Below are 21108 nucleotides of genomic sequence, written 5' to 3' on the forward strand. Positions count from 1 at the left end.
GAGCCTTGTCTGCTGGTGTTTGCAAAATACCTGAGCTAAAGCAGAGGGAGAAGAGTGAACGCCTTCCCACGCCACGCTGGGGGAAGAGGAGGTTCCCTCTGCCTGAGCCGCAGCTCTGCCAGATCTCCTGTGCTGTGAATAGAGACAGCCAAAGCCGGGGAGGGTGCCTGGGGACCAGGGTTTCCCAATCCTCTCTGCCTCCCTGTGAAGAAGCCTGGGAGAGGAGGCGGGTGTGTGTGTCGTGCCGCTCCTGGGGGTTGGGGGGGTGTGGGGGTGGCAGAGAAAGCCTGCTGTACCGCAATGCATGGTGGTGGGTAGCAGGTGCTCAGGGGCCTCCTTGTCCCCACAGCATATGCGAGAGGCTGCTGAACGGCGGCAACAGCTGGAATTGGAGCATGAGCAAGCCCTGGCTATCCTCAATGCCAAGCAGCAGGAGATCCAGCTTCTGCAGCAGGTGAGCTCAGGAGTGTGAGTGCTCGTGTGTCTGTGCCTCTCTGTGTCTGTGTGCCTGTGTGCTTGGCTGAGAGGGTGAGGTATGTGTATGTACTGGGTTGGGAAGGGTGAAGTGTGTGTGTGTGTGTGTGTGTGTGTGTGTGTGTGTGTGTGTGTGTGTGTGTGTGCCCACTTTCTGGGCCTGGGGAGGTAGTTCTAATTGTGCACCAGCTTGAGTCTTGAGGGCTGCAAAGCCCCTTTATGGTTTTTTTCTACTGTGGGCCCTGGTTTCCCTTAGGCCTACACCAGGTACTTGGAGTCTTGTAACACACAAACCTTGCAAAGCGGTCCCATCAGATGCTGGGCTATCAGGAAAAGCATGTCAGAGCAGTTCCTGCAAGGGGTGTGTCTCCCTTCAGCTTTGGGGAAGCAGGCTGCTTCACGACTTCACTCGTTACTGCTTCCCTGATTTCACTCCAGCCTAGAATGAAATCTTGTCCCAGGGAAAGGCAAAGGCAATGGGAACACAGGCTATGGCTGGGTCTGCTTGGTACATTCCTGTCATGGCCTATTGTGATATCACAAAATAGCTACTGTTGGATTTTTTTAAAAACATGTGCTAATAAGTGATAAACCAACTGTATTTATGGCAAGATTTCATTATTAGATAGGGAAATGGATGGATAGATGGAGAGAAAAAAGTGATAGATAGATAGATAGATAGATAGATAGACAGATAAACAGAGGACATAGAGGAGATAAGAAATGAGAAAAGCCAAGAGAACAAGAGAAAACAGGAGAGACATCAGGAAGCAGGACCAGAAGATTCAGGATATACCTTCCACCAGACTGTGATGGGTGGGGCTGAGGTCCATGCTTTCCTTTCTCTTTCCTGAGTAGGAAGGTCTCTATTGCAAGAACAGGGGTTGGGAGAAAGGGGCATTGAAGAATTAGACTATGGAGACCAGAGACAAACTGGCTCTCATCTCTCTCCTCTCTTGCCTGAAGCCCAGCATCCTTACCTCCTGACCCCATTTGCTCTCTTAGGGCAGTTGGCCCCTGCAGGCAGAGCTTACCCACTGAGGTACCAGAGGTATGACAGCACCAACACCTGAGCATCCACAGAACTAGAGGCTAGGCTGTGGGTGTTTGAGCCGTAGCTCAGTGTTGGCCAGGATGGGTAGCAAGTGGAGTGGGTGAGTCCTGTGCCCTCTGCGTAGCTCCATGCCACCCACCAATGGTTCTCGTGCATCTTCGATCTCACAGGGAACAGGGACACTCGGTTGTTCGACCAGCCTAGGTGCTGATAAAAATCTGTCTGCTTTCCCAAGTCAGAGTCTATCAGCCAGAGGCAACAGGTAGCTGACTTTTGAAGACTTTTTTTTTTTTCTAGTCGATAACCGAGACTTTGTATCAGGTACAGATTTCATTAAGCCACTGTTGATGGAGACCCTCACAACCCTACTGCCTGTCATAACAAATTGACCAGCATACCTAAGAAACAATATTTTGTCAGGATATTATTCTTATCTTCCTCCCTGGGGCTGGGAGGAGCAGGATTCTTCTCCTCTATTCATTGCAATTTGGAAGCCACATCTCCAGGCCGGGTCCCTCTGAGACAGATAAAGAGACTGCAGAAGTACAGATAATGCCTCATAAAGACGACAGGATATTGCTCCTCCACAGATGGCTCCCTGGGAGCCTGGGGTCATACTGACTACCAGATTTGAGAAGGAACCAGCTCCACCTGCTTACCCATCCCCCCCCACCCTCCCATCCAATCTCCTTGATCTTTTTGTCTCTTTATCATGGTCTTTAGTTTGGACATATGTGTGCTTCTTTGTCTGTGGGGACACAGGAAGAGAAACTGGATAAAATCAACTGCCGAGTCTGTAATTTTAGAAATGACGGCAACAACAACAATATTAATAATGTCATAAGGGAGGGTAGCGAAAGCCGAGTGGAAGGAGACCATGAAGTGTTCCCTAGGTTCATGGTTCACTTAGTCCTCTCTGGATGGCATAGTCTGACTCCTGTTCACACAGATGGCTGCCCCCCTCACAGTGCTGGCTCTGTGTTAGACTCACAGCCAGTTCAGAAAGGGAGCGACTGTGTCTAGGGAGCCATTGACTCTGCCATCCCAGGGTGGACGTAAATGTAGAAGTTCATGGTTAAAAACACCAGCCCCTGACAATGACCATCACCGTGAAGGGACTCAAAACCTCTAAGGGTTTGCAAGGGTCCCCAGGCTGTTTTGCATACTTGTCATGGTGTACGAGTTTGCTCCCCACAAATGTCCCCTCTTGGCACCAACATGTGCACAGGGGACAGTATCAGGAGGTGTCTGTCCACTTGTTGGTTTGGCCATGAGATGAACATTTGGGTTTCCAGGACAGGTCATCTTATAGCGGTGATCACTGGGTAAACTCCAGAGCTGGGGAGCTAGGTTGGTACAGAGAACAGTTAAGATGCTGTTCCCCACTCAGCCTTTATCACAGCGCCTCCAAAATATATAGTGATGCTGAGTTCTTGTCATTACACACTCCTACCCTTAGATCATTTCTGAGTAAATTACGACCATGGCAGTCAACCCTCCTGGGACCTGGGGTGTAGAACCCTTCTCCTCTACAGCAAACGGACTAGAGGTCCCGTGATGTGAGCCTGATCCCGTGGAGACCTCTTCAGAGCCTTTCTGTGACCCTTTAATTCCACTTTCATGGCTGTAAATTTTCAGCGTCTCAGGCCAACTGTGTCCTCATCCTTACTCTCTAGTGTATAGGCAAAGGATGGCCTTGCACTTTAGAGTCCCGGCTTTTGATCCCAGGTCTGACTCTGAAGTGGGAAGGCACAGGGAGCCAGCCAGCATCCTCTCCATGGCATGTTCTTTGCTGATTTCTGCCCTTGGGATGGAAGTATAGCCTTGTGTTGTTTTATGTGGGGAGAGGCAGGATGTACTCGGACCAGCATTACACACAGACTCAGGACAGCTCATGGGCTCAGGTCCTGCCTTTGTTTCTGCTACTTGGGATGGAAGCCAGGACCCTGTACACGCTAGGCAAATGCTCTGAGAAGTGCCTGGGGCTTTGGCAACACTCTTCTGTTGCCCTAGACATGCCCCAGGGATGTGGACATGTGCCTGTCAACGCCTCAGCCCTGATGAGTGTCAAACTCAGGGCTCCTTGTCTGAGGTCCTGCAGTGCCAATAGTTACAAGAGTCTCATTTAAACTAATCTCAATAACAGTAATAATATTAAAAAAAAAAAAAAAAAAAAAAAAAAAAGACTGCTTAGCTCCATCCTACACTTATCGTCCCGGCGCAGGATGGTTCCTGGAGCAAATGTCCTGTGCCTGTGGTGTGTATCCCTCTTGTATGCATGTCTGTCCTGTATGTATGTCTGTCCTGCATGCATGTCTGTCCTGTATGCATGTCTGTCCTGTATGCATGTCTGTCCTGTATGCATGTCTGTCTTGTATGCATGTCTGTCCTGTATGCATGTCTGTCTTGAATTTATCACTGCATCTGTGGACTGTTTCTCCCTTCCTGACAACTGCCCCTGCGGGTGATAGGTCCCTTCTGTTCTGAGGAGCACTGTGTGCTTTCTTGGGAGCCATAACTCTTCTCCATCTGCAGGCATCCTGTCTCCCACGAAGGTCACACACATCCCCCGCCCCAGTGTTGGCAATGGCCCCAAAATGAGCCTCACTTGAGCTACTGCTGAGATTTTTTTTTTTTTTTTTTTTTTTTTTTTTTTTTTTTTTGAGACTCTGGAACTGCCAACATGGAGTGTTAAATTTAACAATCTATTCCAATCGCCCAAATGGCCCAGCTTGGAAGTGGCCCATGAAAACGAACTCCTGATCGGCATCCAGAGGCAGAGATGGAATCGCTACTGCCAAGTTGGCCCGGCCTCCCCGGACTGCCTGAGTGCTTTGTTGATTGAATCCTGACAGTTGAAAACTGTCTTTGACTTGATGACAGAGATATTTATAAAATCTCTCTGTTCCCTGGCTGATGTCTCCCCACCCCATGCCCCATTTTGTTATTTCTTCTGTTATTGTTGCTGTTTTGTTTTGAAAGGAACAATTTCAAGTGTCAACGCGTGAGCTGAATTCCATAACCGTGTGATTAGCGGGCCGGGTTCTAGCGGCTCGCCTGGCTTCTCAGACCCTCATTGGGAATCTGTGAGAATGAGATGCGCGGTGAATGAGCTTTTTGGAAATCTTAGACTCGTTCTACTTTGAGTCTGTGCCATGGAGCTGAGTTCTTGCCTCGGCCCAGCCCACACACAATCTCACAGTGGCGGATGAGGTAATCACTTCTCACCCTCCACAGTGCAAAGTCCGGGCCGATACTCTCTGGAAACGGAAACCCCGATATGAGCCCAGCTGGGCACATGGCTTCCTAATTAGAGCAGGTGATGAGGCAGGAGACTGAAGTGCCAGGAAGCAAACTCTTTCACAAGCGGAAGAATGGGGCCCTGGGGGTGTGGCTCAGTCGTTACATTTGCCTAGCATGAGGGCCTGGGGTCAGCCCCCTCGCTGTGACAGCATGTGCCTGTCCTCCCACCCATGGAATAAAGAAGGAGAAAAATTACGTTTGCCTTTGGCTCCATGGTGAGTTCAAGGTCAGCCTAGGCTATGCAAACATTGTCTCAGAAACAACAATAGAAAATGAAACTGAAGATAGGCCCAGCCTTGCGAGGCAGGAGCTTGAGCTCCCGCTGCAACCTCAGATACTCTGAGCCTCAGTTCATCCATTTTGGTGAGGAGCGTCATATTCTTACCAGTGGGTGATGACGTTTATCCTGGTTTCTCCAAACAGAAATCCCAATGGGAAAGTTTGTCTGCCTCTATTACCTCGGGATGACTTTGGATGTGGTTAGGTCCAGGACCTTAACCAGTTGCTTCAGGCACAGCTGAATCCCAATTGCCATCATAGTTTATTTCTCTCTGCCTTCCCTAGGGACAGCTTCATCTTTGGTTTTTTTCTAGCCTCTCCCCTCATGGTGGTAAGATGGCTGCAGTTGCACCAACTTCTCCTCTTAAGTCTAAAAGGAAAGAGCCCTCCCATGCTCCAGAGTTCCCCAGCACAGGCTCCCAGCTGAAATGAGGCACTATGGTCATCAAATAAACTAATGGGAGTGAGTCTGGGATTTTATTAATTGCTTCAGTAGTAAAAATATCCAGGCACTGTTCTCAGGTGCGGAGGCTGAGAAGACATATAACATAGACTGTCACTGTGCTGGGGCCTCAGGAGGAGTGGAGATAAATGGGGTTGCATTTTAATTTTTTGTATGAATTTCCCTTTGCCAGGCAGGGACTCTCATGCGAAATTTCCTCAGTAAAACTAGTGACATGTCCTGTCTGGTGTGACCTTAATTGTGGGAAAAGGGGCAGGCCCCTGCTGCAGGCTGGAGGTGTAGGACCCTATGCACCATCATGACACCTCCATCAGGTCGGGGTGACCCGAGGACCTGAAACTTATGCAGGGTAGTGCCATGTCTCCCAGGCAGGAGGATGGATGAGAAGAGATGCTCTTCAGGCTCAGCGTGGTGACCCTGCTGCTCCGGTTGGAACCCATGGGGTCCCTTCTCGGCTGCAGGGGCAGAGCCTCCAGCCTCATGCTTGGCTGCCTAACTAGATGTGGCTCCAGCCCACTCACATTGTCCTCGGGCACGCTCTCTCCTGGGCACCATTTCAGACTCCGATCTTTCTCTGCCTGACCCCCCAAAGAACATCAGACCCATTGCCACCTGACACAGCTAAAGGGAAAACCTACAGCATTTACCCTCGCACCGTGAAATCAGGACCCACGGGCACACTCGGGCCTTGCAGACTCCGACCCAAGTCCCTCTTCCCCTTCCTAAATGCTCTCTCTTCTTTCTCCCCTACCACCAACAGGCTCAGGTTGAAGCTAAGAAAGAGCACGAAGGTGCCGTACAGCTGTTAGAGGTGAGCAACCGTGGGCCGGTGGGGGCTGGGAGGACTTTGTGGTTGCCAGAAAAGAAGGGTACCCGCCGCATGTCAGAAACCGGATGTGGCCACAGCACACTAATCATTCGCATTATTTTCGCAAGCATCCTAGGCACCATTACCATTTCTGTCCTTACCACTGAAGAACGGCACAGAGAGGTGCCCCACTGCAACCATAAAATGGTTTTTTTGGTGCTATTTCATAACCATAATTTTGCTGCTGTTATGAATCATAACGGAAATATCCAATATGCAGGATATCTGATATATGGTCCCCAAAGGGGTCATGACCCACAGGTTGGGGACCACTGGACTAGAAGCCAAAGTGGTTAGTGCTACACCAGCCGCTTGTAGGATCAATGTCCCTGTAGGAGTGGCCATCTGAGCCACATCAAGACCTTCCTCAATGGTCCTGAGGATCTGGAAGCAAAACAGTCACCGGGTCCCATCATCTGGAGTGGTACACGGAGAGTGCCCGCTCCTGGTCTGTGATTTGGGTCCCGTGTGTGCCTTAGAGGATGGTAGATAGGCAGAGGGAAGCTGGGAGCTCGGTGTCCTTGGGACCATTGCCAGTCCTTCTTCCTGCATAGTGAGCAGTTAGCCAGTGGTCACACTGTGAGTTGGGTAGTAGGGAATTGGACCCACTGTGTAGCTCTGCAGGCTACCTGGTACCAGGGAAGGTGGGTTTTCCATGTAATTATAAGATGAGTAGCTGCTGCTGCAAACAGAATGTGTGGACATCTTATGTCGCCCTCTGGAATCTATAGCTCCCACAGGAAAGGTTCTGTGGTCGCCATCCCATGTGTTAATTTTGATCTTTGGGAAGTTCTCACTAGTTAGATCAAGAGGGATGTACGGGTCATATGCCAGAAAAATGCAGGTCTCAGGAGAATGGATTGGGCCACCTGGAGGTGGACGGCCATCTTCCTGGGGAACAGTTTAGTCTCACCTACCCTGGCTGGAAAGAGTCCCTTTCTTTAGCTGCCCTGAAACTGAATTTGGTCGCCTGCGGCATTTCCGTCTCCTGCTGAGTTATCACTGCAGTCAGTAGCCAGTGCTTTGAGCTTATGGTTGCTAACACCCACGACACAACTTGCTTTTGTACAGAAGCTGGGGCGGGTCTTTCGGCCACAGACTGTCCTGGGCACTGTCTACTTCATTTACACCGTCTCTCTGTAATTGTCTTATCTGGCTCTCCACCCAGAACACCCTGGACTGCATGCAGGTATTCAGCGTGGCTTCTCCCTCTCGCGCATGTGTTCTGTGGTACTTTTCCTAGGTGTGCAACTCTGAGCCCTGGGTCTGCTCATCCTCCCCTCTGCCTTCTGCAAAGCACCTTGAGGGTCTGACCTGGCACAGGGAGCCTGGTGCCAGCAGAGGTGGGCACGGAAATGCAAAAAAAAAAAAAAAAAAAAAAAAAAAAAAGATTTCTTGGAGTGCTGAGCTGGCCCTGTGCACACATCTCCCTGCCGCCAGCCAATGCTATGAATTCAGATGACCATGGGCAAGAGGCTGGGAGTGATGTTCCTTGGGGGTTGGTTTGTGGTTGGGAGGGCCTGGCTGTATGCCCAGAATTCCATTATGGATCATCAGAATTCACTCTGGCTCCTGTATACTCTCCCTCCTATCTATCTATCCAGAGCCAGCAGCAAGCTCCTTCCATATGGGAGAGGCTCTCTGCTCTTTCTTTCCAACTTCCCCCATTGTGGCCTCTGGTTGAGACCAGGCCCTGATGCTGAAGTCAGAGAGGGGCAGTTTTTGTCACGGCTAGATTAAGGGTTTTCAATCCCTGGACTGATCCTCATGGCATCTCTGGGAGCTTGTCACAAATATTGATCCCCAGACCCAGGGAGAGCACAGATGGAGCTCTGTCTTGCATGGCTCCTCCAGGCTCTCATGTGGATGGTGCTAGGCCACACGTAGGAGATGGAATCAGGCTAGCTGACAGGAAAGAAGGAGGGACACTTGGAAATTTGACCAACACAAATCAGACTTCATAACTGATAACCTCCTGCAGCCCAAGCTGGATGCCACCTTAGCACTGTGGAGAGACAGGGAGACCAAGTCCTTCACCCTAGTGATCAGGGTGGACTTCTAAGGGTGGGTGTCTTTGGAGTGTATTGGATACTCTGGAAGTCGCCTGGCAGAAACGCTGCAAAGGAAGGCAGTCTGCATCCCTGAGGCATCAGCTGTAGAGCCACTAGAGGAGGCTGAGTTGGAGGCTGAGTTTAGTGTTGACTGAAGCCCTTTGCATATCATTCAGTTCTGTAGATATTTGCAAAACTGACTCCCAGAGGGCACATGGACAGTAGGGGGGGTGTGGGGAGGTTGCTGTGCAGGACATCTGAGAGAATGCAGGGTTCAGGAGTTGATTAGAAACACAGTGATCATCCACATAGTTTAGGCGGGACCCCAAGAGCAAGAGGCAGGGGCCCCAGAACACAGATGGGTGCATCCCTCTCCCCACAGCAGGTGAGGTTGGGGTCAGCTGTCTTGCTGAGTTGTAAGGGAGCTCTAGGGAGTGCTGGCCCCTTAGGCTGTGTGCTCATTTGTTATGTGCACGGTGACATTACCTTTCTGGTACTGAGAAATGTCATAGCCAGAATGATGTATGGGAAAGACCATAGTGCTTGTGGGCAATGTTGGGGTTAGAGCAAGGGGTCTGGGCCCTGAGGATGGGGTCCTTTCCCCAGAGATCTGTTTCCATGGCAATGATGATGAATGAATGGGACTCCATGTGCCTGTAGGTAGCACTGCAGGTGATCTCTGCATGTTTCTTTGTCTTTCATTGGAGACACGTCCTTTACCTTCAAAGCTACCTTAGCTTGGACACTAGCCCAGCACGAAGCCTCACCCCTCAGAGAATGAAAGTCAGAGAAATGCCTGTGGAGGCTCAGTCATGTTGTGAGGATATTTGCCTCTGGCTTTTAAATGTTCCGCTTGCATTTGCAAGCTGCTGCACTTATTCCAATTATAGATCGCTTTGCCATCTGCCACAGCCATGGTTGTGGTCACAGCACGGACACCTCCATCCCCCGCCAGCAGGTGGTGGTTCTCTGAGAGGCTTGGGCTGGCCCCTTCAGGCAAGAATGGTTGGGTGTGTCCATAAGGCTGAGAGAACTCACAGAGGCAAGGTTCCCACCATGCAACAGAGAGAGACTTCACAGCGCTCCAGATAAACTGAGATAAACACCCACGGTGTTGAAGCAGTAGCCGGGAGCAGCACAGGCTGCTGCTGTTCCTTTCAGAGTGTCCCGGAAGTGGGACACTGTGTGGCCCATCCACACAGCAGCTGCAGCCAAGGAAGGCTGGGGGCTATGTGCACAGAGTCTCCTGAGGAGAGATCAACAGGGACATATGGGGACTTGAGGCTTCTGTGGGCTCTTCCTCTTTGTGGTTGGAAGCTGCTGAGGCCTGAGTTGGCAGCCTGCCTTTCAAAGCGGAGAGAGCAGCCGAAGGCTTGGGAAGAAAGGTACTGTTCATCAGGGTGGCCCAGCACAACACTTGGATTCTCTGTCTTCTCTCACCTAGAAAACTGGGCACATCTACTCCATTTCAGTTCACTGAGGGTCACCCCCAAAGCCAGGCCCACTGTAGCACCCCTTGTGGATGTACTTTACAAAGCAAACAGTTGCCAACACCACAGGGACATTGGCCTGCTGGCCTCAGTTGGTTCTACCCAGAAGCCACGGGTCTCTTGAACACACACATCTCCACCATCAGCCCGAACATGGTTGCTGGAGGGAAACCTGCAAGTCAAACACACCCTGGGCAAGCCGGGTCTGTTGAACAGTCTCTAGACACAAAGAATATTTAAAATCCTAGCCTTGGGCTGGAGAGATGGCTCAGTGCTTAAGAGCACTGACTGCTCTTTCGGAGGTCCTGCATTCAATTCCCAGCAACCACATGGTGGCTCACAACCGTATGTCAAGGGATTCAATGCCCTCTTCCGGTGTGTCTGAAGACAGGTACTCATGTAAAATAAATAAATCTTTAAAAAACAAAATCCTAGCATCGACTACCGTCTCCAAGGCAGAAAGCTTTCATTACCCTGTACCTGTACCTTATTCATTCATGTATGGAACAGTGCTCAGATTTGAGCCAGCTCCATATTTAAATACCTTAATATCTTATTTTAGGTTGTATGGGTGTTTTGTGTGTACCATGTGTCTGCAGTGCCCACAGAGGCCAGAAGAGGGTGACGAACTGATTGGAACGCATTTCCTTTTTTAAAAAAAATTTTTAAAAGATTTATTTATTTTATTTTATTTATATAATTATACTGTAGCTGTCTTCAGGCACGCCAGAAGAGGGCATCAGATCCCGTCACAGATGGTTGTGATCCACCATGTGGTTGCTGGGAATTGAACTCAGGACCTCTGGAAGAGCAGTCAGTGCTCTTAACCATTGATCTATCTCTCCAATCACCCTGGAACTCAAGTTTCAAACAGTTGTGTGTTTCCATGTGGGTGCTGAGAACTGAACCCGGGTCCTTTGGAAGAGCAGCCAATGCTCTTAACCATGGAGCCATTTCTTCAGGCCCATATCCAAATACTTTCCATTTCACTAACCAATACCATCTTTTCACATCCCTCACACTTAGGAAAAAGTATGCATGGCTATAAAGCAGGCATACAGCAGGTCTGCTTGTCTCTGGGGCCTCTGGACTGGCTGCTGTCAGTCTCTAGGGGCCAAACTGAGCCACGAATACCCACAGAGCTAGAGGAGCAGGCTAGACCCGATGGCCTGAGCTCGCCTTGCCTTTGAGTGCAGAACCCCAGTCCAGTGCTCCCGGAGCACCCTCAGCTTTGGTAAAGTGAAACACCTACTTGTCTATGAGGCCATAGCTTTCTGTCCAGAATCTGTATGAACCTATATATTCAGTAACAATGTCGGACTCGGGAGAGCTTTAAAAAGCAACAGGGACACTTTTACAAGCTCCACCCCTCCCAGGTACCCCAACCACAGCCTTTTACCTAATCTGAGGGAGTCCAGGACCTGGGATTGGAGCAGTGCCAATCAGCAGAGCTGCAGCTGGCCTCGGACCTCACCACCCTCTTGGCTCTTTTCTCGCAGCATAGTTCTATAGAGTTCGGTGGTTACCGTCACGGACTTGCATTGTGACGATCAGATGTCTGGCATCTTCTGCCACCAGAGGACACCTACTCATGTTGCCCCTGAATAGTGACACACCCCCCCATCCTGATGAGCACTGACCTGTTCCCGAACGCATAGCATTGCCATTTTGTGGTGTGGATAGACAACCTTCCTGCCTCTTCTTCATTAGGTATGGTTGTGTGCAGATGATGCTTGAGGGGTGCTTTTTGGAGTATGGGAAGATTCAAATGCTGTTTCCTGCTCACCCTCTCACCCAGCAATCCCACCAGCCTCTTCGAGTACTCATGGCTCAATTTGGTTACTCAGATGATTTGATGGTCCATTTTATTCCATTCCCTCTGATGACCCTATCATCACGTAGGATACTTGGGTGCCTTAAGCATGAGTGGAGCTGCTACAGCCCGAAGATCCTGATGTCGTCGTCCCACACATGGATTCTGCTCTTGGAGTCACACCCGTCCTCACTCACGGATCTCCCCATGCTCCCCATGGCCCACCTGTGTACCACAGAGCCCAGACGCTCGGTTCCTTGCCTTCCTTTGAGGCGACTGCTATCTTAGCCAACCCCATTCAGCTTTTTTTTTTTTTTTTTAAAAAAAGAGGAACCCTGCTGATTTTTTTAATGAATTGAAGAAATTAATTATAGGCTTAGGATCCGTTGCGGTTATTTTTAGAAACCCGTGATCGCAGACATAAATAGCACCCTGTTCTGGATGAAAGAGTTGAGAGACTTAGTGCTTATAGCATGAGGAAGAGGGAGAGAAGAGGGGAGAGGAGGGGAGGAGGGGGTAAAGGAGGGGAGGAGGTGGGAGAGGAGGGGGAAGACAAGGGGGAGGGAAAGAGGTGGAGGAGAGGAAGGGGAAGATGAGGGAGAAGGGAGGAGGAGGGAGAGAAAGGGAAGAAGATGGAGACAAGGAGGAGGAAGAAAGAGAGAGGAGGCGGGAAAGGAGGAGAGGAGGGAGAGTCCAAGGAAGAGGGGGAGGAGGTAAAGGAGGAAGAAGAAGAAAGGGTGTGAAGCTCTGTAAGAAGAGGGAGAGGACTTACATTCAAAGGAAAGAAAATGGATAAAGGAAGAAGAGGAGAGAGAAGAGGAGGCAGTGGAAGAATAAAAGGAAGAGGAGGACAAGGACTGTCCACTCCTGAGCACTGATCAAGCCAGGTAGCAGAGAGACTCAGCCATTTTTTCCCCTCCAAGTCCTTCATGCCTGTATTGAACACCAGCTAGGTACCAATGTCCCTGTCAGGTTCTTAGGAGAGCAGCAGGAAGCATTAAACCCTCTGACAGTCTAGTAGAGAGAGCCACACAGCACTCAGGAGCAGCCTCCCACACCTGTGCCCAAGGACGGAGCTTGCTGGCTGCCCTTCTCTTCCATGTGTTTGCCTGAAAGGTTCTTGTCTTGCCCTAGGTGTCATGGTGGTGTTGGCCAATGACAGTGGCGTTTCTAACTCAGTCCCATGTAGCTCTTCCCTGGTGTTGCTGCCAGATGTGTTCTTCAGGGGTCTTCAGGCCCATGGGATGGGCACCCATTGAGATGGCATGGCATGATGGGTTGGTAGTTGGGCTGTTCCCAAGTGAGAGCTGTTTCAGCCATACGCTCCAAATATCAAATAGGCGTGCCAACCACAAAGTGCCCAGGCTGCACACAGAGCCTGGAACAATCCAAGCTTGGCAGGGAGCTGAGCGATGGCAAGATTTCTTGGCACATGTGGTTCCTCATGGTGGCCAACAGCCAGGCTGTCTGTGAGGCAGGGCTCCCAGACACTGCTGTTCTGTGGAGGTGGAAGCAGATCCTGCTGTACACAGGCACACAGCCTATCATATGCACACATGCACTCTTAAAAGGCACACATGCCCTGTGCACATCTGCATCCCCGACTACCCCTCGTTGACCACTGTTCTGCCTCTGCTGTGCAGTCTAAGGTCCGAGAGCTGGAAGAGAAATGCCGTGTGCAGAGTGAGCAGTTTAACCTGTTGTCCCGGGACCTGGAAAAGTTCCGGCAACACACTGGGAGTATTGACCTGCTGGGCAGCAGCTCAGTGGCCTTGCTGGATGTTCCCTTGGTCCCTGGCAAGCCTTTCCCACAGTACATGAATGGACTAGCCACCTCCATCCACAAAGGTAAGTGATGGATGTTCCCAACAGTTCGGGGAGGGTACCTGTGGCTGAGAGTATGAGGACCTACCACGGCAGGACTGAGGACAACCCAGACTACTCATTCATAGAGTGGCTGGTATACTCCCATTCTCCCTGTGTTGGGGGGGGGTGTTTGTGTGGGTACAGGTGCATGTGCGTGTGTAAGTACATTCATGTAGAGAGCAGAGGTCAACCTCCAATTGTGTTCCTCAGGAACCTTGCTTTTTGTAAGACAGGTATCTCATTGGTCTGGGGTTTGCTGATTAGCCTAGATGGTTGGCAAGTGAACTCGAGGGATCTGCTTGTCTCCATGGCCCCAGGGGTGTGCTGAGCTTCTGGGGTGTGCTGCCATGTCTAGCTTCTTGCATGGGTGCTGGAGATGGAACTCAATTCCTCATTCTGGTTTGGCAAACACTATCAATTAAACTATCCCCCAGCCCCTCCCTCCAGATTAAAAGCTCATACCTGTAATCCAGTATTTGGGAGACTGATGCCAGAGAATTTCAGTTACTTCTGGAACAGCCTTGGCTGTACTGCAAGACCCTGTCTTAAAAACAAAACCCCAAGTTCTTGACTAATTTTAATTAAGAGAGCTGAATGACAGATTTCCTTTTGTAACTGTATTAAGATATTTTCTGATTTCTTCTGGTCTTTATTAAAATGGAGACATGCTTCTGGTGCTATTCTTCTTGTTGTTATAAAACTAGGCAGTGCCCATTTTTCTGCAGCATCGTCAATGAGGTTCTACCCCTGAGCCCCTCAGCTCTTGCATCTTTCCTTCTAGATCTTGCATTGCAGAGACAGATAGACATCAATAGCTGTTGCTATGAGAAACAAGATAGTATGGATGTGGCTGCCCACACTCCTCTCGTTGTTTACTGAGCATAGTGCCCCCAGGAGTTGTCTGGGTGCCAAGGCTGTGAAGTCTGTTAAATGACAGGGTCCCATGGAATAAAAAATGGCAGATGGGCATTAAGGTGGATTCCAGGCCACACAGATGCTTGTAGATGGATGATGAGGTGGAATGAGACTGGGGCTGTTCTAGATGGACAGTTTGACTCAGTACCCACTGAAGAACATATTAAAGCTGTAAAAGTCACAAATCAGTTTCTGCCCCCTCCCCCAATGACTTACAGCATCCTAGCTGCAAGGGAGTAAGGCAGATCATGCTCCCAACTTGTCAAAATCTTAGGAGGCCATCTGAGGCAGAGCTGAAGGTTTTTTGTGGGTACTAATTACATGGCACCTCTACCTGGCACATGTCCAGTGCTGACTCAGAAGGAATGCAAGTATTTGGCACCAGCCACAGGTGTGTGCTGCTCATCTCAGGCATAATGTGGCTGGCACCCTACTGAACTTTCAGTAGCTATGGTTATCTACAGGAAATCTTCGAAAGGTTAGGTCCATTAACTTCCTGTCATGAAGGGGCTTATAAGGCCCCTACCCCATTTGGCTTACAGAGGTAGTTAAGTATTGCTGGGAGAGACATTTTTTTCTGTTGTGTAGCTGTTTGTCAGTGTTCCATGCTCTTCTAATTAGCTCTATTTAAACTTGTTGGGTCATCCAGAAAGTCCCTTAAAGAAGTACTCATGACATGGGACCTAGAACATAGACCCTCTGTGTCTGATGAGAATATAGTGTGATTAACTGTAGATGCAGAATTGCATGCTGGGACCTAAACCTATTCACCTGGAAGCCCAGGACTTCCCACTAATGCTTCAATGTCTTCCTACTCTCTTGTCCAAATAGCTAGCACTTACTCCTCACTGCTTCTAGAACTGTGACATCATCAGAGTCTACATGTGACTGGACCACTTTGGTCTGCATCTTCTGGAGTCTGGATTATCTTATTTTGTATAAGGTACTCCAGGCTCTTCCATGCTAATGGGAGCAGCAAAATTTTGCTTTTTATTTAAGACATCAATGGATCGATAGTTAATTGTGTTGGTTTTAGTCACTTTTATTTCCTGACCTGGTCTTGGGGGGTCTCCTGTCCCTCAGGCAAGCTCTTGATGAGGCCATTCAGGAAGAGGCTGGATTCCCCACAGGCAAGGGACATGCTGACCTGAAGGTAGCAAAGGGCACCAGGAAGGCCACTCCAATACTTCCTGTTGGGATTCTGATTGAACTGTGGCTTTGGAGTTCAGATCAGGCCATCCTGGGTCAGTGTGCTCTATCTCTTTCCCTGGCATCAGAAACACCCCGAGAGGAAAGGGTGCACACAACTTGCTTTGGTACTGAGTAACCTCCTACCAAATAATTTCTAGCCAGAAAATTAGACGAGCTGTGACTTTTTAATATTTTATTATTTTATTTTATTTTGGTCAAAGTGACAATGAACTTTAACATATGTCAATATGAGCAGGGAAATAATTGTCATTTAAGAGGGGGAGAGCTACAGTGTAGTCTCAGCTTCACTCAGGCACCCTTGATGCCACAGAGGGTTGAGACTCTGCCTCTCCATATTATAGTACCCAGCTCTGTGGGTACACTCCTCCTGGTATCAGGCTGTGGGGCTCACTGGGCATCACAGCCCCTCGATTTCAAGGCAAGAAAAGGGAAGAACCCTGCGCTCAGTACACACTGACCCTTTCTGATTGGACTTTCTTGTGTCTCAGATCACATGTCACCACCCGGCCTTCAGTACAGCCAGCCTGTATGCTGCCCACAGTGATTCAGACCAGGGCTGCAGTGAGACCAACCTGAGGGGATTAGTATGTTAGTGGCTCACCTGCCTCCTTTCCTCATCTATTCCTGTGTTCCCCGCCAGGTCACGAGGGCCCCACCGGACACTACTCTGTGATTGGTGACTATATTCCGCTGCCTGGGGACAAGCTGGAGTCTCCTTATGTGAAGCCCTCCTTCCTGTTTCGATCCAGCAGCCCAAGATGCAGATTTGAGTCCGAGGTGATTCCCACCTAAGTAGCTCTAGGCTATATCTAGAAGGACACCTATGGCCCTATCCCACTTCCTTTCCCGAGCTCCTCCTCTTTCCCACTCACCTGGGCCCTTCCCTTGTTCCTATCAATTTTCTACACCCACCCTTAGTGACTCACCAGGTACCAGAATTACTACTGTTACAGGCAGTAGAGACCCCCCCCCCCGGGTATCAGCACCCTGTCAGCATCTGGTTAGCCAGGTCCCAGTGAGGGTTCTAAAGACAGCGAAACAGGGTGTGTGGTGGACTTGTGGTCACACAGGGAGGGGCTGTGAAACCATGAAGGTTTCTCCTTGGTGTCATCGAATGGCTGAGACACCAGGGGCTTGGTTGGCTGAGTAGAGCTGGGAGATTAGGGTAGAGAGGACAGATGTGGTTTTTGGTCCCTTGAGTAGCACTTGTCTCTGTGAGTCATCCAGGGTGGTGCTTGGTGGACTCCCAGAAAGGAGTGGCGTGACTTGATTGGCACCAGTAAAGGGGACCACTCTGCCTTCCCCACAGAGAAGGGATGAGAGAGGAGCTTGCCTTCCTCAGGACACTCAGTCTCCCACTTAGCCCTCTGAGAAAAGACCACATGACCCTGGGATTATTGCAGTAAGGAACTCTGGGCGCAGCATCCTTAAGTTCTGCAGACCCGGAGACAGCAGGGGGAAAGTATGAAGCAAGAGCTCTCCTGGTGTCTCCTTTACTGTGGCTCTACTCGGCTTATTTAATGCCACGTGGAGATGGCAAATTTGTCCCTCCATAGCAAGAGCCCTCTGGAAGCAGAGGACATGGTCACCTCAAGCTACTTGGCACGGAATTCAGGTGTCTTGGGCTACAGTGGAGGAGAGGGGGAGGCAGCCAAGTCTCTGTGGATGTTTAAAATTCCCAGCAGATGTCTGTGGAGGTGGGTTCCACTTCATGAGTGTTTCACAGACTTGGGGGTGGAATCACAAAGGCTTTAGTATCACTAAGTGAAAACCACAATCACTGCCTCACAGATGGACAATGACCAGAACTCTAACAACTCCAAGCACAGAAGCTCTGGGAAGGTGCACTTGTGTGTGGCCCGCTACAGGTAAGGATGTGACACCCCATCCCCCACACTGAGTGCTGAGGCAGAGGAAGCCAGTGAGAGGCACTGGAGTGCACAGGCCTCCTGGCTTCTGTGATTCAGTGTCTCAAACTGAGCTCTCTTGCTCTCTGGTTGTCAGCAGATACACTAAGGTGCCCCATGGCCATGCCACAGGAAGACTCTAGGGGACAGTGTCGGGCCCTTCTCAGGTTCTGGTGGCTCTGGAGCCTCTAATGCCCTTGGCCATTGCTGTATCTCTCTAGTCTCTGTCTCTACCTTTTCCCATGGCCCCCTCTTCTATGTGTTCCTAAGTCTTATGCATTTATGTCTACCCTGGCTAGTGCAATATTTTCTTACCGGGGTGCCATGTGCTGGGATCTTCCTGTGAAGGGGGCCACATTTACAGAGACCAGGAATTGAGACTTGTGTCAGATCTTATCGGGGTGGCCATTAAACCCACAACAGGTGGCAAAACAGAATGTCACAAGGGGGGAGACGGTGTTCAAAGGCTCCATTCCTCACCTTCTATAATCTAGTAGGAATCCCAGATATATCTTAGAAGTACTCAGTGGGACATACAGTTAATCAAACAAATACAGTTTCTGGACTTTGTAAAAGTGTACAAAGATACATTATCAGGACATCTGATGGGATACTGCATACATAAGTCAAGAAGCAGTGTCTACATCTGACATTAGAAAACCAGTTTGATAAAGTTTGGTGATCTCAACAGCAGAATGCTATACTTAAACTATGTATAGTGTGTCATAGTTTGGGTTTCATTGCTGTGAACAGACACCAAGGCAACTCTTATAAGGACAACATTTAATTGGGGCTGGCTTACAGGTTCAGAGGTTCAGTCCATTATCATCATGGCGGGAAGCATGGTAGCATCCAGTCAGACAGGGTGCTGGAGCAGCTGAGAGTCCTACATCGTAATCCAATCTCGTCTGCCCTAGGCAGAGCTTAAGCATAGGACCTCAAAGCCCACCCTGACAATGACACACACCCACTCCAACAAAGCCACACCCCCTAATAGTGCCACTTCCCATGGGCCAAGCCTATTCAAACCACCACAAAAGGCAATGATAGACGTCACAAAGTAGAAATATAGTATGCTACTTTGTAGGGTGAAAAAAAAAGTTTAGCAGTATGTATATATTGTATATGAATATGTATGTATATGTGTTGTTCTACCTCAGTGAACTGATATATATTTAAAGGCAACAGAACTGGTACAGAGAAATGACTCAGCTGTCCAAGAACATACGATGCACTTCCATCGGACCCAGGTTCAATTCCAAGCACCAGTATCAGGCAGCTCACAATTAACTTCAGCTCATGGGGATCCAGTGTCCTATTCCACATGGGCACATATACACACCCAGACACATTTACAGACAGAAATGAATCTTTAAAACCAAAAGCAACAGCGTTCGTTTTCTTTGTGCTAGCTCATTAGTTTGGAAACCTGTAGTTGGGGTGAAAGAGACACATGGGAACAAGGTATCTGAACAAGACGTCAGACTCAAAGAGAACTCAATGGCTTCAGAATGACCTTTAACCAATTTTGTATGAGCTAGCGGGAGGAAGCTTGAGAGAAGACATAGGCTATCAGTAGCATACACCGTGGTACCATTAATGACATAATAGGCATGAGGAACCTGGCAGATCTTGGCCAGGACAACTAACACATTGCTTCTCCCTGCAGTTACAACCCCTTTGATGGGCCCAATGAGAACCCAGAAGCTGAGCTGCCTCTCACGGCGGGAAAGTACCTCTACGTTTATGGGGACATGGATGAAGATGGGTTCTATGAAGGTCTGTGGATGCACTGCAGTCGGTGGGCACTGGCTTGGTCCATGCAGAAGACCAGCATGCCTGGGCCCTGAGAGATGCACAAGGCTCCCATGGGTTCTGGCTGCTTGCTCTCTGTTCTGTCTTTCCCTGACCTCAGAGAGGTCCCAGTGTTCCTCTGTGATGATTGCCCGGACAGTGGAGCTGACTTTCTATGGGTTAATGGCAGTAGATGGCTGGTACTTGGGAGCCTCGGGTGTTCGTCTTGGCAGAGCTGCTGGACGGCTGTGTGCTGACACTGCCAGTGATGGATGCTCTGTGGTCACCTCTCATTACCCATGGGGAACAGGTCCTCCACCTCAAGGATGCCCCAGACCCTTTTAAAACCATGGCGCGCTTGCACATAGCCTGGGTGTCTCCTCTTGTGCACTGGGATTCCTTCCTAGGTGGCTTCTCTCTCTCTTTCACACACACACACACACACACACACACACACACAAAATGAAAATACCCTATACATGTTCTCTATACATGTTCTATACAGACCAACATTAAAAAAATTTTTTTTCTGTCTTCTGAGAACAGAGTGCTGGTAGAAACTAAGGGCCACCATACTCCCTAAAGTGCCCATCCTTGTCCTTTCTGATAAAGCCATCATGTGACCTAAGTGTGACTTTTTTTTTCTATCTTCAGAAGCCTCAAGATTCTTGTTGTCTCAGGGGTCCAGCTTCATATTCCAATATCCCTCTCCCATTCCAGTCACCCCTAGAGTTTACAGAAAGGAACTAGGCTCTGTCCTCCCAGAAGGCCTTAGTTTTGTTGGCTTTTAGCCTGACAGTGGTACTTGTGGGTGCCCTGCTTTCCACAGCCAGCTTTATGGTTCTATTTTATTTTATGTATGTGACTGCATGTTTTGCCTGCATGTATGCCTGTGCACATGTGTGCTGTGCCTGTGGAGGCCTGAAGAGGGCATCAGGTCCCCTGATACTAGGGTGACAGGCTATTGTGAGTCATGGTGTGGGTGCTGGAAATTGAAGTCAGGTCCCCTGGAAGAGTAACCCATGCTCTGAATCACTGAGTCATCTCTCCAGACCCCACCTTCTGATTCTAGATGGGAGTTGGCCATCCCCTGGCCTTCTGCTCGGTGGGAAAGTCTGATCTCGCCCTAGTCTCCTGAGCGGGAGGCACCTATGTTGAGTTAGTTTACTCTTCCATGAGATTGTTTCTCGGGGTACCTGAGAGTTTGTGGACTTGCTTTCTGGGCACCCACTTATGGGAGGTTGCATTGCCCCTGTGACATCATTAGCTGATGCCGAGTGAGTGGGCAGCCCTCGCCCTGGTCAGCACTGTGGCTCTGGACGTGCATCCCCAGCATATCCCTCTGTAGGGGCAACAGAGTGCCCAGCTCCACTGCCACATGGCCTGGTTGAAGTTCCTGAAATTTTCCCATCATGCTTTGTGCCCAGAAAATGGCTCCTAGAGCCTCACTCAAAGAGATCCACAACCGTGGGACTTGCTTCTGTTCTTTGCGCCTCAGTCTTTCCCATTTCAGGATGGAGATAAGAATGGCCTTTACTATTTACTGTGTCTGGAAGGTGGGGTTGCATGCTAGGAAGTGCTTGGAATGGATCCCAATACATTGTTCAGTAAAGGTTGGG

The 21108-nt window shown here is 49.6% G+C and overlaps 1 protein-coding gene across 2 annotated transcripts in view; it reads left to right on the forward strand.

The window, feature by feature from the left end:
- Window positions 1–349: 349 nt before the first annotated feature.
- The window catches only part of RIMBP2 (RIMS binding protein 2), a gene marked incomplete at both ends in the record, with an annotated part of 51277 nt that continues 30518 nt past the window's right edge, over window positions 350–21108 (forward strand). The window contains 6 exons of one of the 2 annotated variants that reach the window (XM_080940507.1): window positions 350–454; window positions 6334–6384; window positions 13439–13643; window positions 16429–16565; window positions 17580–17656; window positions 19365–19474. In XM_080940507.1, the coding sequence (XP_080796633.1) occupies window positions 353–454; window positions 6334–6384; window positions 13439–13643; window positions 16429–16565; window positions 17580–17656; window positions 19365–19474 (682 nt within the window). The remainder of the gene's footprint in view (window positions 455–6333; window positions 6385–13438; window positions 13644–16428; window positions 16566–17579; window positions 17657–19364; window positions 19475–21108) is intronic. The other variant, XM_080940508.1, reaches the window with a different exon arrangement.

The sequence above is a fragment of the Micromys minutus genome, assembly GCF_963924665.1.
Source record: "Micromys minutus genome assembly, chromosome: 29".
NCBI lineage: Eukaryota > Metazoa > Chordata > Mammalia > Rodentia > Muridae > Micromys > Micromys minutus.